The sequence below is a fragment of the Mesocricetus auratus genome, unplaced genomic scaffold (assembly GCF_017639785.1).
Source record: "Mesocricetus auratus isolate SY011 unplaced genomic scaffold, BCM_Maur_2.0 Super-Scaffold_100014, whole genome shotgun sequence".
In the NCBI taxonomy this organism is placed as follows: domain Eukaryota; kingdom Metazoa; phylum Chordata; class Mammalia; order Rodentia; family Cricetidae; genus Mesocricetus; species Mesocricetus auratus.
In genome coordinates, this window is record NW_024429197.1 from 50,715,215 (window position 1) to 50,730,142 (window position 14,928).

The 14,928-nt window shown below is 40.2% G+C and overlaps 1 protein-coding gene across 3 annotated transcripts in view; it reads left to right on the forward strand.

The window, feature by feature from the left end:
• The window catches only part of Mllt3 (MLLT3 super elongation complex subunit), a 255,427-nt gene extending 241,361 nt beyond the window's left edge, over positions 1 to 14,066 (forward strand). For 2 of the 3 annotated variants that reach the window (XM_005074283.4, XM_040757183.1), the window contains exons 9-11: positions 1,494 to 1,565; positions 2,848 to 2,919; positions 9,805 to 14,066. In XM_005074283.4, coding sequence (XP_005074340.1) covers positions 1,494 to 1,565; positions 2,848 to 2,919; positions 9,805 to 9,936 — 276 coding nt within the window. In that variant the 3' untranslated portion in view covers positions 9,937 to 14,066. The remainder of the gene's footprint in view (positions 1 to 1,493; positions 1,566 to 2,847; positions 2,920 to 9,804) is intronic. The other variant, XM_005074284.4, reaches the window with a different exon arrangement.
• Positions 14,067 to 14,928: the final 862 nt, after the last annotated feature.

The window sequence follows — 14,928 nt, forward strand, 5'->3', positions numbered from 1 at the left end:
GCCATCTACTGACCTGCTTACTCCAGGTCTCTGGGCTGATTGTTCCCTTGAGGTCTCATTCCTGGCAACAATAAAGAGAAGGAAATTCCAAATGCAGTGGAGATTTTTGAGCATGTTAAAAATGATTGTTTTGCCTGTGCTGTTCGGTAACTTCCTTCTGTTGCCAGAAGGGTAGTATTTTAAGTTAGCCTGGCTAAATCAGTCATTTGCTTATTTCAAATGAATTAATAAATGTTAAAAATGAAGGCATAAATGTGAATCTCAGGAAAAGAATGCATGTTACTTATACATATTTTCAACTCAAAGAAATATTTTATTTAGGAGTATTCGTTCATGCCATAATACCATGATATTATTATTGCCAAATAGAATACTTATTAGTTGTATAAAATTTTATAGCTGAATGGGAATACAGACACTATCATGTTATCTCATTCAGCTTCGGAGGCCCTAAGAGTTAAATGATAAGGCAAGACATCCAGTCCCATGCCTTTGTCACCACAAGTTTAAAAGTGAACATATTCTTAAGATCTTTTATGTACTGTATAGTAGATGGGAAACAAAACTCTAAACTGAATCAGGACAGGATACAGTGGGATAGGAGCAATATGAGACTTTACATCCTTAGCATTTTCCTCTTTGATATTAGTTTCTGATTATAGTATTGAGGTTATGATGACAGAAATATAAATTGCTCTGCCGTTATGTGTATACACATTTGAAAGCGCTCACCATTAGTAAATGCAGTTATCCTCAGCCTTTTCAAGCTAGGGCCATTTAAAAATATTTCTCCCAGAACCTTCCACTTTGAAGACCCAGTATAGTAAATCACTGGCATTTATTAAACAGTAGTATTCTCTTTGTAAGCTATGAGCATAGCTCCCCACCCAAGCTTCTGAACAGTGTGTGGAATTACAGTCGGTCCAGGTGAAAGGAAAGGCACCTGGCATTGTGTCGCACATAATCACATCATTTCTTCAAACACAATTGTTTCTGCCGTCAAAGGATCCCAGACTGTGACTGACTGATGGCCAGCCACCTTCACACCCAAGTTGCACCCATTTAGTGGAGTGAGCAGCTAGCATCTGAAAGGCAGGTGCTCCAGAGGGCAGGGGTGGCTTTTATCATTCCTAGCCCACCAAGCACTCATGCTGAAGCAGCAGAATAAGCAGGAAGAAAGTCCTGCCAGCCGGGACTGCAGTCTCAAAATAACTCTGCTATGTATGTGTGAGTTCTGTCGTGAAAGAAAAGCGCCTGGGAGGCTCAGATCGGTTTCCTTATCACCACCGTTTCCCTAAGCTCTGCTGCTCTGACTCAGCAGTTAATGTACAAGTAATTTATTTTCTGGGGGATTGGGGTAGGGGGCAAGATTAGAAAGGAAGAAAAATGTGCAGAGAACAATGTCGTTATGCATTTTGAGTGCTTTTGTTTTTGTGGGTAGCTAGCTAGAAGGGGCTCGAAATGAAATTTACCTTGTTTTCTTTGATCCCTAGATTCTTGAAGTGAAAAGTCCAATAAAGCAAAGCAAATCAGATAAGCAAATAAAGAATGGTGAATGTGACAAGGTAGGTTTCCTGGGAGCACTGCAGCCTGGCGTGTCTTTGTTTCTTCTCACTCCCCTCTTGCTTGCTGCCTCTCTCCATCACCACCAGAAGTAACCAGGACTCCCAAGTGAATCCTTCATCCACGTGCTCTGCAGCTCCTTTCTCCCTCTCCTCGGTAGCCAGCATGACCTTACGTTATCATTTGTCACGGTTCCCACATGACCAAGTAACTTCAGGCACATCACATTGCGATATATGAAGACTGCAGCAGAGGCAGATCAGGTCACATATGTAAGAAGATACCTGACCCCTGTGTAGTAAGCTTTCTCAGTGTGTATGACATGTATAAACTCTGACTTTAAAGCTTAGAGAAATGTCAGTCACCTGTTATGGATGAGTTCTAACAAGTCAGTAATCACCCCCTTTGCCTTTACTGAAGTTGGCCTTGAGGCACCCACGCAGTCCGCTGACTAGGACTCCTGAGTCTGAACATATGAAGGAGAGGTTCAGCTGCCCTTGCGAGAGAGCTGTTTCAACACAGAACTAATTTTCACAGTGACTTCTGCATTTCATAGACTATCCTATTCTTTAGTCATTTACTGGCATCGGTTATGTAACATTTGGAATACTCGGGAACCTTTTTATCTACCTTCTCACCCCTTTTATTAAGAATTCACTTTCCTAACATAACTTGATTTGATACTTCCATGTTCACGCTTATGTGTTTTGTCTTTGTCTAAAAATGTTTTTGAGATTGAGGAATTAAAACTGAAAACTCCTCTGCTACCATTAGTTTAAACTCACACTGTAGCATTGGATTTCCAGTACTCCCTGCAGAGTCTACTCACTTGAATGTTGTTGAGAGCAACAGACTCAAGAATTGCCCTCCCCATTTTAAGGCAGGTTTGATAATCAAAATCAGGGTAAGAAACTTCACCGGCAGAAGACTATAAACATAGTATCCATGTAGCTTAGTATATCATGGTGGAATGAAGACCCTAAGCTCTGCATGTATGATGGTTCTTTTTAAAGATTTATTTTATTTTAGTGTATGTGTGTGTGCATGCGTGCATTCGAGTGCACAGAGTACCTGTGCCTGTGAAGGTCAGAAGAGTGTGTTGGGTAGTCTGGAGCCGGAGTTACGGGCAGCTGTGAACCATGTGACTTGGGTGCTGGGAACTGAACGTGGGTTCTCTGCAAGAGCAGTACTGATCTGAACTGCCCAGCCACTTCTGCATGTATGTTCTTACTCACCAACTGCCTTTTAAAGTTTTGTTCTTTGGGGAACACCCTTCTCTTTCAGGCATACCTAGATGAGTTGGTAGAACTCCACAGAAGGTTAATGACACTGAGGGAAAGACACATTCTGCAGCAGGTGAGAAATGCTTTTTAGCACAACCCTTTCCCCCAACCTCAAGGCCTTGTTTGTCCTGGGGTAGTGTGGTTGCACATGGAGGCCACAGCAACTTCACACCAACGGAATTGCAGTTGTGCCTGTAGGGATATTTGGGGCGGACTTAAATATTTCAGGCTATCCAGAATGCCCTTTGGAGCACTCCATGAAACTAATCTCAGACACAGTGCTCCTTCCTTCCAGTTCATAGCCTATGTGGGCTAAGAAGAGGAGTTAGGGGAATGCAGAAACTTTGGGAACCAGGATTCTGGTTTCATGGGAAAACAGTGATAAGAATGTAAGTCAAGTGTTGTAAACATTTATCACTCAATTTGGTAACCTTTTGCCAGTCCATTCTATGGAAAATAAATATTTTTTTCATTTCCCTTATCTTGTACAACATACATTGTATTATCATGAACTCAACTCTGGAATGCTCACAGCATGAGGAAACTTCTATTAGCACAATGTGATGTTTTCAGAAGATAAGAGGGGTGGTTTTTAGTCTTTGTACAAGTGCAGCCCATGCCTTTATTCCATTACAGTAGCTAGTGATAAGGTAATTTTCCTTCAACACTTAGGAGGCTGTGTTCCAGATTCCATAGGAGATTTGTGCATTGCTTCACTTAATTTTTTTTACTACCTTAAAATGAGTTGAAATTAGTATTTATTCTACCTTAGTAGTATATGAGCTATTTTTTAAATGTTGATGGTTGCATTTATATCCTGTGAATATCTCTGCTTCAGTCTATAAATACTCTCAAATTTTCCAGTGCTTCTTGGTCTAATAAACTTTAACCCTTCTAGAGTTTGAAATAATAGACTTTGCCTATAGACCTGTGAGTCTCAATTTTAGATAAGTTCTAGGCTTTGCATGTCCTTTTAAATGAACAGAGGTAGAGGAGCTGGATTAGAGTGTCTTTAAGGAATGTTTAGCACTTTGCTGGTAGTCATCTCATCCTTCTGTCACAGGTGGTGGTATATTTGCATATTACCTTTGTGTATCTTCCCGTTATTCTCCTCATTGCTGGATTACTTCTTACACCCAATACAATGCAGATGCCATGCAAATCATTGTCATCCTATATTATATGGGGAATGATGGCAAGTTCAGTAAAGACATGTTTATTTCCACAAGTACTTTCAGCCACAGTGTGTTATGTCTGAGGACGAAGAACCTGGGAATACAGAGGACCAACTATACTTTCTTCAGCCTCCTTTAATAGAACAGAAATTGGCTCACTGACTAAATGCTGATGGTAAATCTGGTAGCTTGTCTTCCTGTCTGCTCCCAAACAGCAACTCTATGTCACTAAAGAGCAGTTGTCAGAAAAAGCTATTGATGCCCAAACTGGGCCCCAGTTGTAGGTTTCACAGGTGTCAGGAGGCTTGGGCGAGTAGACTGTTGGGCAAGGTCTCACCTGGAATTATCATTGGCATCCTCAATCTAATGTTCTTCATTTTGACCTTTGAAAGAACTCTGATGAAGGTGGCTTACTTGAGAATTGCATACAAGCGGATCGCTTTAGTATTCTAGAGGGACAGAGTAATAGCTATGAATTTTTAACCTGGCATAAAGGCACTCCAGGGCACACAGCATTTCACCCTAATTGCATTCCCAAGCCAGCCGAAAGCTCTATCTTTGGCCATTTGCCTTGTAATGCAACTGAGGCTTGTGATTCTGATACTGTGATATATGCCCTGTCACGGTTTACTGCTTAATTAATTCATATTGTAAAGCATAGCACAGTGGAGGGCTGATGATATTCCCCACCTTGAGGGCTGCTCAGCTGGTGAAATGCATTCCACAAAGCTTGTGTAACCACTACTGTGCAGAGCTGAATGTCTGAGCCAAAACTTCGCTGAGGCCAGAAGAACATCATGGGCTTCTTCCTTTAAAACACCCTATTCCAAAACTATGTTCTGACAATTTTATTTGCCTCACGAAAGCTGGCTAGTAGCATTTTACTCTGGGGGCATGCTGTCCTGGATGTCAATGCCTGCTTTCATGAAAAGAAAGCATTAGATCCTAAGTCTTCTTTCTATTGGGTAAAAACACAGTAGGCACAGTCAAAGCAGGAGAGTGCATGTCTAGCCTTGGTTAATTGTTCCTTGTTGAACTATGCATTCCATATTTATTTTCAAAACAAGGTTGAACATTTCTGGCCTCATCAACTCAACCTGGGATTGCATCCTATTATCAAAGGGGAAAAAGTGCATATATACATATATACACATACATATATACATACACACATATATGTATATATATGTAAAGGGGAAGAGAGGAGGAAGTAAGAAGAAGAAAGGGGAATAAGGGCTTCCTTAAAGGACACTTCTTTAACTTTGATGCCATCTAATTGTCTTGTAGAATTATCATCAAGGTCGCAGGACTGAAAATCGTATTGGAATATGCTTAGCAACACAGAGAACCTTTCCCTATAAGTATTCTGCTAAAAATGATCTTGGAAGTTGCCTGTCAGGTCCTAAAGTCCCTTGTGGACTAGAGCCAGGTGTCCTCACATGGTAAGATGAGGACACAGGCCCTCACCTGTGTGCTCGTAGGGGACTCATGTTTTCATGTGGCAATATGGTTTCCTGTGTATGGATGAAAGACCTGAGTAACAACAGACCAGCTCCATTCTAGATAAGTCAAAGCAAAGATTGTTCATGACTCCCACTCAGTGAGTGGCCACTTTGGGTAGGAGTAATCAGACTAAAAATAGCGCATCTACCTTTTTATAATTAAGAAATGGATTTGAAGAGGGGAACCGCTGAGATAGCAAGTAGATCTTACCCTGTTAACCCAAAGCAAAACAGCCAGCAGCTGCGTGGTTACCCCAGCACCTCCACCAATGAAGGGGGTTCACACCTGCTTCCTTTCCCACTCCCAGCATGCACCCGGTCCTCATGGGCTTTTCTTCCCGACAGCCTCTCTGGCTTCGGTTACTATCCTGTGTGGGTATTGGGACTGCTTTGAAGCAGCATAATGACACCACAGTTTAGCCACACTGCTTCAGCAGACGGGGCATTCCCTTAGAAATGCAGAGTGTGGTCAGTCCTTCAGGGATTGGTGGGATGTTTTCATGATTTGTGGCCTATTTGGTTAAACTAAGTAAGTCATGCTAATGTGCTCTGACGTTCTGGCATCGGGAGTCCTGAAACAGAGTGGGTATCTTTACAGAGTCTTTACTTAGTTGAGGACATTATTATATGCCCTAATAACTCAAATTACTAATGTTCTTGTTGGTGAATAGGAACAAACGCTCCCAGATACATTTGCCTTGGCCTGCGTTTGCATCTGCTTCCGTGTATTTTCACAAGCCCCATGGAAATGCGAGGGTCTTTTGTTAGCTCCATCAGCCCCTGTGTGTGCAATAGCAGGAGTGAGACCCAGTGGCAGCAGGGATGGGAGGCTGGCTTGTGAGGCCTGGGAACCCTTACTAGACTGAGTGGGTTTCCTAGTGACCAGAAGTTTTTGTGATTTAAAATTAAGTGACTGTCTTCTACAGACATTTCTTATCATCCATGTTTCATATTATTACTAAGTAACTGTAAGTAACTATATTGAGTCATCAAAAGCTATTTTCCTGAAAGGGTGCATTCCCTGTCATTCAAAACAACAGAAATAAAATCAAATGCTGGTCTCTACTTCTATAGTACTGCATTGCGGTTTCTAGTCACTCCGACAACTTTGCTTTATCCAGTTTACACCTTCTGCCTGAAACTCTTAGTTATTAAAAACAAATTCAGTTGGACCTTTCCAGGCTTTCTTTCCTGCATTCTTTCAGGAATGATGAGAATCTCACATCATTCACCCTGATCGCACTCACCTCTCCGTCCTCCCAGGCCATCTCTCCACCCCTGTAACCCCCCCCACACACACACAGAAAAAAAGGAAAAACAGTCCAATTGTGTTGCGCATGTACTCAGTGGAGCGTGTTCAAACTCTCTCACTGGTCAGCCCATTAAAGAAAACTGAGTCGTTCCCCATCAACCCCATACCAGAAGCCATTAACTGTGGAAAGCTACACTTTGGCATCCTTATCACAGTTTTTAAGAGTTATGTGTGATGGTTTCCCATCTAGGCTGTTACTTTGTGGCGGTAGGGGTTGGGGTAGGTATTGTCACAGAAGCCTTCCGCGTCCCTCTTTCTTGATTTAGTTTGAGGGCTGTAGAGAGGTGCAGCAAGCCTGACAGTCCTGTGCTGCTTACTCCCCCTACAGGTAATTCAGAACACCCTTCTGTTTGTGTGGTACTCGTAGCCACAGTGCCTGGGTCCCTGTAGCAAGTGGTAGTTGTATCTTACTTGATCTTCTGACAGCCTGCCTGCCGTGTGGAGCAGAGCATATGCTTTAGCCCCGTCTTCCAAATGAGAGCACAGTGATGGTCACATGACTCTCACATAGCAAGCAGTCAGATCTCCATATGCCAGATTCAGGACTCTGTTCTTAGTGCACGGTTGTTTTCCTTCTGTCCATTTGGTTGTGGGGACTCTGGACTTCGTGGCATTTGCCTCCATTGTATAAATTTCTAATTACAAGAGCTCCGAAGAAGCTGTTTGTTCCTGTTTTGATCTGATTGTTATTTTGAGACAGAATCTTGCCATGTAACCCAGCTAAGCCTTGAACCTACAGTCCTCCTGCCTCAGCCTCTGTGAGTTAGACTGACAGATATGTGCCACGACACCTAACTTCCTATAAGAGGGGTTCTCAACCTTCCTAAGGCTGTGACCCTTTAATACAGTTCCTCACGTTATGGTGACTCCCTAACCATAAAATTATTTTTATTGTTACTTCATCACTGTAATTTTGTTATGGCTATGAGTTATAATGTAAATATTTTGGGAAATGGAGGTTTGGCAAAGGGGTCATGATCCACAGATTGAGAACAACTATCCTATAAAATCTACAAGTTTTTACTGGATTCATAGTATACGTGCATAATGTAAGAAAGATAACATACTTAGGAGAGAATGCTTTAATTTAACCAGTTCTTCCTTGTATATATTAAGTATCTGGCTTCCATGAAGTTTTTTTGTATAGAAATAGCTATGCTATGAGTCTCTGTGTGTGTGCATATGCGTGCTAACTTTTCCAGACTTCTAAATTATTAGCTACTAAAATAAGTGTGTGTTCATTTAAGGTCTTTTGTGTCAACTGGTGACTTTGTATGTTTGGTTGGTTTTTGTTTGTGTATATGTAGAGATAATTGTTTGTTTGGGTTTTTTTGCTTTTGTTTTTTGTTTCTTGGTTTTTTGTTTTGTTTCTTTTTGTTGTTGTTGTTGTTGTTTTGTTTTGTTTTTGGCTTTGAACAGACAGAATCTCAGCCACATAGCCCAGGCTGGCCTTGAACATAGAATACTAATGCCTCAGCCTCCTTGAGTGTTGAAATTACAGCATTATCTGCTGTGTCTATATGGTAGTAATCTCTTGTTAGTCCTGTATAAGTGATGTACTTTAATAATAATTAGGCATGAGCTGGAGAGGTGGCTTAGAGGTTAAGAGCACTGGCTGTTCTTCCAGAGGTCCTGAGTTCAATTCCCAGCAATCACATGGTGGCTTACAACCATCTGTAATGAGATCTGGTGCCCTCTTCTGTATGTAGAATGTAGAACATTGTATATATAATAAATAAATAAACCTTGAAAGAAAAAGATAATAATTGGGCATATCACTTCTAATAGTCTTCTGAGTCATCTAGCAGTGCAAGCAAGACACTGCGCCCTACTTCATCCTAACACACGGCTGTCTGCCTGCAGCCAAGTAAGCCAGGCTCCATGTTCGGTTTAAAAGGTGACACTGAGAATGTAGACTGTTTCTGTTCCTCCTCTTTCATGGATTCATCTTCAGAGAGAAAGATAGCTATTATACCCCAAACATGTATCTTCATTAGAAGAAAGAAAGGCAGAAGATAAAAGGTATATGCCCATTGTCTATTACCTCAAGAATTTTCCTAAAAGCCCAGTGACTTCTAACAAGTGTCTGCCAAGTGGGTCTTAGGAGACAGGCATTTTAGCTGGACATGCCATTGTGAGAAAATTGGTAACTTTTAGAAAGAGTAAATGGCATGTTAGGTCATCAGTTTGCAGTGTCTGCCGTAGTTCCCCAAACAGAGTGAGGGTTTTTCGTTTTTTGTTTTTGTTTTGTTTTGTTTTTATTAAAGCCAGAGTTTTAGCTTTGCAAAACAGTTCCAGGGATCAGGTGAAGCAATCAGAGCTCAACCTGGAACTAGGCAATTAATTGGATTGAGGTACACATTCTCTCTCTCTCTCTCTCTCTCTCTCTCTCTCTCTCTCTCTCTCTCTCTCTCTCTCCACCTCTCTCTCTCTCTCTCCCTCTCTCTCTCTCTCTCTCTCTCTCCCTCTCCGTCTCTGTCTCTCTCTGTCTCTCTCTGTCTCTCTGTCTCCCTCTCTTTCTCTCTGTCTCTCTCTCTCTTTGTCTCCCCCCTGTGTGTGTGTGTGTGTGTGTGTGTGTGTGTGTGTGTGTGACCAGGAGCTCTGATTTCTAGCTGGTGATCTTCTTACACCTACTGAAACATGTCATAGTCTTTTGAGTCAGTAACTAATTGTTAAAATAAAAAAAAAAGTCTTGAACTGTCATCTATCCTTAACCATCTTAGTAAAATGTTCCGTTGGTGATTTGAATTGGTTTATTGTGTATGAAAAGTAAAAACAGGTTGTCCGTCCCTTTGAGCATTTACCGAATTGACTTAACAGGCAGTTTAGTAGTAGTGTTGCAATAGGACCTTGTTGTGATTAATAAGAATGTTTATCATTTGGTTCCATGTTTGAGTCCCCCATCTCCTTTTCTTTGCCTGTGATGTCTATTGCTTATGCCCACACTTTTTTCTTCTTTACTTCTTCAGATTGTGAACCTTATAGAAGAAACTGGACACTTTCATATTACAAATACAACGTTTGATTTTGATCTTTGCTCGCTGGACAAAACTACAGTGCGTAAATTACAGAGTTACCTGGAAACATCTGGAACATCCTGAGGATACAACAACTGGATACATCAAAAACTATTTTTTTTGGTTGTGATTTTTTTGTTGTTGTTGTTTATATGAAAACACTCAGAATGATACAACCAAAAGGGAAAAAAATAAAAATCAAACAACCTTCAGCTTTATTTTTCTTTAAAGCCAGTCATCATCTCTTGATAAAGGAGAGGTCACGCACAGCAGCCTCAGAGGACACGCCTCTCCAAGGAAATCCCAGGAAGAGTTAGCCTGGCTAGCCTTGAAAACACGCAGACGCAACACAAGCAAACCTAAAGAATGTGTATGGTACCATGGATCTTTCTGTGGTGGTTCGTTCCACAGGATGAATGCATATTCAACACACTGCCTTATTACATAACTGATCTATTTATTACCACATACGGATAAAAATTGTGAGGGAGTGACACCACCAGACATTACTCAGTACTTGGTCCCGCGGATGCTCTTTCAATGCAGCGCCCTTGCTGTCCCAAGCCCAGTGACCTTACTCGTATACCGTGCCACTTTCCACCAACTTTTTCCAAGTCCTTTAACTTGTTGCAGTCTATGTTTTCCACCTTTGTTTTTCCAGTTTCAGGACACAGTTATCAACTGGGGGGACCAAATAGCCACCTTGATTTTCTTCCTTGTGGTCTTTTTCCTAAAAGTTGAGGCCCAGTCCTTGGCTGTATCCATGTAATGATCTTGGACATGGTAGATGTACCAAATAGGATCATTTGAATTGCTGTCTAGCCTTAGTCAATAAACCTGTAGGACTTTTAACAAAAGTGTACCTGTAATGTCCACAGTCCAGCATTGTTGAGCTGTTACCAACACTCTTGTGTCTATTCTACTGTTGCAATATTAGGTGAATATGGAAGTAAAGGCATTCCGCAGAGTCATCATTTTATAAGGAATTCTGGTCCTGTTTCTAAAACAGCAGTGTAGACATTCTTAATTTTGATCTATTTATTAGTGAGCATTTCACCTGTCTTCAACTGCCAGTATGGTACTCATTTCTTCTTAAAAACAAAACAAAAATAGGAATCAGAGGGTTTTTTTTGAGGGGGGGTTATGTATTTTTTTGTTGTTTTGTTTTGGTTCTCATGTGATTCTCTTAGACTCTCTTATGTTTGAAAAATTAAAACCTTTCTTTGGGGGAAATTCTTGGTTTTTCTGCCATGACAGACTGTCTGAACTTGTAGATTTGGTAATTTGGTATCTGTTTAGTCTCTTGCTGATGCCTCCTGAAGGATTTCCTGTAGAGGTGAAAGTGGAGTGGTCAGGATGGGGGAGAGTCTTGTCCTTGTTGTTCCTTTGTTTTGAAATTAGGAATCTGTCCTGTGGCATGCAAAAGAAGGCAAGTTATTTTCTAAAGAAAAAGAAAAGAAAAAGCCAAAGTACTTTTGGTGTCATTATTTTATTCTATACTGTAGTGGAGGAATTCAAAGTTAGAGCAACAAACCTTCCAAGTTGTTACCAGAACTCAACTGAAAAGAAATGAAGAAATACTTCTGGATCCAAAGGGTCGCCACTGGGTCAGCCTTAAGAAAGTCTCTACATGTGCTAACAGCCTAGTGTCCCCCACATTTGTTCCCATGACAGATGCTGTCCTTTCATTCAGAGATTAACTAGTGTCTGTACAGAAAATGGTCTTCCCAGACCCGTTCTGTCCTTTCAGGCGGTAATGTAAATGCAGATTAATAATGGAGCAATTTCTGCATTTTAAAAAGGAGATTTTTTTACACTGTTTCTTTCTATCCAAAGAAACTATTTTTTTCTTTTTTTAACAAAAGTACGATAATACAGCCATGGTCTTTGTAAATTGTTTTCCTGCAATGTCCTCCTAGAGGACAAGTGTATAAAATTTCAAGAATGTTATGATTCCTCATGATGTTGGCATGAGTCGTACTTGAAGCATTTGGTGTGTAGTCCACTTCTTGGTGTACAGTTGCATAGATATGTACCATGTCATTTTGGACAGTAGGTGGTTGATTAACTATGTGGTTTTAGTTGTGTTCTATTTCTAACTTCACAGGTGAAAAGAGAAACAATATTTTCAACATTCAAAAATCTTTTCAGGTTTCTACCTGCAAATCCACATTCCCATTAAACTAGAAAAGTAAGTGGTTTAACTAATGTATCTGTATAATTTAACTAGAAATATGCATATGCAGTTTGGGCCATTTTTTATTTTTATAGCTAAATTATGTGGTGAAATATGATTTGGCTTCTTTTGTTCCTAAAGCTACAGAGAAACTAAGATAAAAGAACAACCCCAGCACCTGACACCCAAAGAGAGAAAATGTGAAGGCTGGGGGTAAGAAGAAAGGCAGCTATTGTAATGATAACATTAGAGCTAGAAAATTAGCTAATGCAGATGTCTTCAGAATATCAGGAAATGTAAGTTTGTACGTGAATAGCAGAATTCAGAACAACTTCCCAACCTATTGCCCAGACAGCAAAATGAGTTTACTGTAAAATTCTGACAAACTGAGAGCCATGCTGTAGAATTAGTCTTCTTTCAAATGGTCCTCCTGCGCTTAGTATATGATCTGAAAACAGAAGTAATGAGCCCCGTTCAGCTTGTCTCAAAGAGGTGCCATGCTCCTCTAAAAGCAGATCACTCACTTCTGCCACATGTATGTACACTCACGTTTGAACCCTGTTAAGAATGTTTTGACACATGTATACCGTAACAGTGGCTTTGGTCTTTTAAGCACAAAGGGGAAATGGCAGGGTTTAATTTCATATATAAATGTTTCAAGTAAAATGAATTGGGTGAATGTGAATATGGTTTGAACCAACAAGGGTATGATGAGCTATCATTAAATTTTTTTCTCCTGTGATTTTTGGAGGAAAAAAACTGTATGTACAGATCCCACATACACACATTTATAAATTAGCTTTTGATTTTTTGATTTGCAACAGGTATGTATGTGGGGGGGTCTTCTATCTTAGGATATATCAGTCATGTTAGCAGCAAAAACGTATGCAGTTACTTCACCATAGTCTGCCCCTTCTCTTGGGTAACATAGATATATCTGTGTCAAAATTAGGGAGAACATAAAAGTTATGAATCAGGAGATGAGCTTTAGATGATTTTTTTAATTGCTAAGCAAACCTCTATTCTGAATAATTAACTGATTTGTGGTAATAACCCATGAAGTTGGGTTGGGGTTTTTATTTTCTCTTTTATCAAAATAAATCATTTCCAATACCTTTTGCAGGTAAACCAACCTAAACTTAAAAAACAGCAACAATTATTAGATCTGCATAACATCCCATTTACCATTTTAAGCCCTACAAATGTAGTTACACACTTGTTTAAGAGCGATTTTACTCTTAAATGCTTTAACTCTACCTATGTAACAAGTTGGTTGTTCAGTGTTGGAATGGTCAATGTCTGTGCTTGGTGACTTGTGTTCATTTTTCTCGCTGTGCAAGTGGTCAGCTCTAGAGTAATTTGCTGTGTGCTTATTACTTTCCACCCTTAGCGTTTTGTGTACTAATGCTATGTATTCCTATATTTATATATACATATATTATCGGAATAATCTTGCTTTGGACTGTTGCTCTCAAACTATGATGTAGAGATGACTACAGCTGCAAAGAATGTGGCGGAATCAGTTCCCATGGTGTAGGTTAGTCTTGGCTGGAAGTCTACATCTTTCAACCTCCTCTGTTTCATATGATGCTTTTTATTATGTGGGCACTGCCATCCTGAATATTCCTTGTAAAGATGCAGTCAATTTCAAAGGAAAACGAAGCCACTGCTGTCTGTAAACTGTAAATATGTATTTTGGCACTTGTTCTCCAGTATTCTGAAAACAGAGTTTTGATGGAAATGCTGACAGATCTTTGATGGTGGCCAGCGCTACCCTGCAGTGCAAAAATAAATTAAGTAAAAATGTATTCTGAGATTAGCAGTGCAAGGCCAACATGTTTTACAAATCTGTCAGTATCTTTCTAATGGAGTGTGTATGTGTAGTTATGTTGAAAGATACACTGTGTATGTGTGTACATGCTTTTATGTGAACTACAAGGCACACAAAAGATGTATTTCCCATCTCTAAATCCCATGTTGAAATGTTAAGTGCAGATGGACAGAAATAGGTGTTTTACTTAAATTCATACATAATCTATTGTGACTCCTTTTTTATTTTTTAAAATGTATAGTCTTACAGATTCATTTGCTCAGTTTAACATCATATGAGGGATAATAAACCCTTAGTCTTTCCATTAAAAAATGATGTGTTTCTAAAGAAAAATGGAGAGATCGGAGACTCCCAGAGAATGGACCATGTGCCCTAAACCACCTGAGTACAGAGACCGTCCTCATTTATCTTTGGGTACCCAGTTCCTAGTTCCGTTTCCTGTGTTCTGAAACCAGCACCTCTTTAAAGACTCATCAAGAAACAGCAGGCACAGTCTGCTGCTGCTGCTGAATTATTTATACATAGGTTTTTTTTTCCTTTTCCCTTTGGAAGGTACTTTTTTGTAAACTATGCTATAGCTAAACAAAGTCAGTTCACAAATTCCAGCATTTACTTACCATGGAGGATGCCACTCTGATTAGGCAAGAGAGACAAAAGTCTATAATGTATTGCTTGACAACTCAAGAAGGAATTGGATGTGATATTCTCCTTAGAAACAAAGAGAGTCATATTAAATTTTAGAAGCTGGCCTCCTCTCCTTTCAGACTGACAAGCCATTTAGAGGGTTATCATGGGCTGCCTTGGCTCTTATCAACTGGAAACAGTCATAGGTGTGAAAGCCCCAGTCCCAGCTGGGCTGACATGAGAGGAAAACTATTGATCACTCGTGAACTGCACTAACTTCTGTCTTTCCAGCATGGATAGGCATTTGTCTATTAGAAGTAATGACTTTGCATCTTCTCCAATGTGAAGAAAGAGCATCACGGAGCTGCTGGGATTGCTCTGGAACTGTCCCAAAGTCCTATTGGGAATGTGCTATGCCACAGAGTGTCTCAGTGTGCCTGTTTGT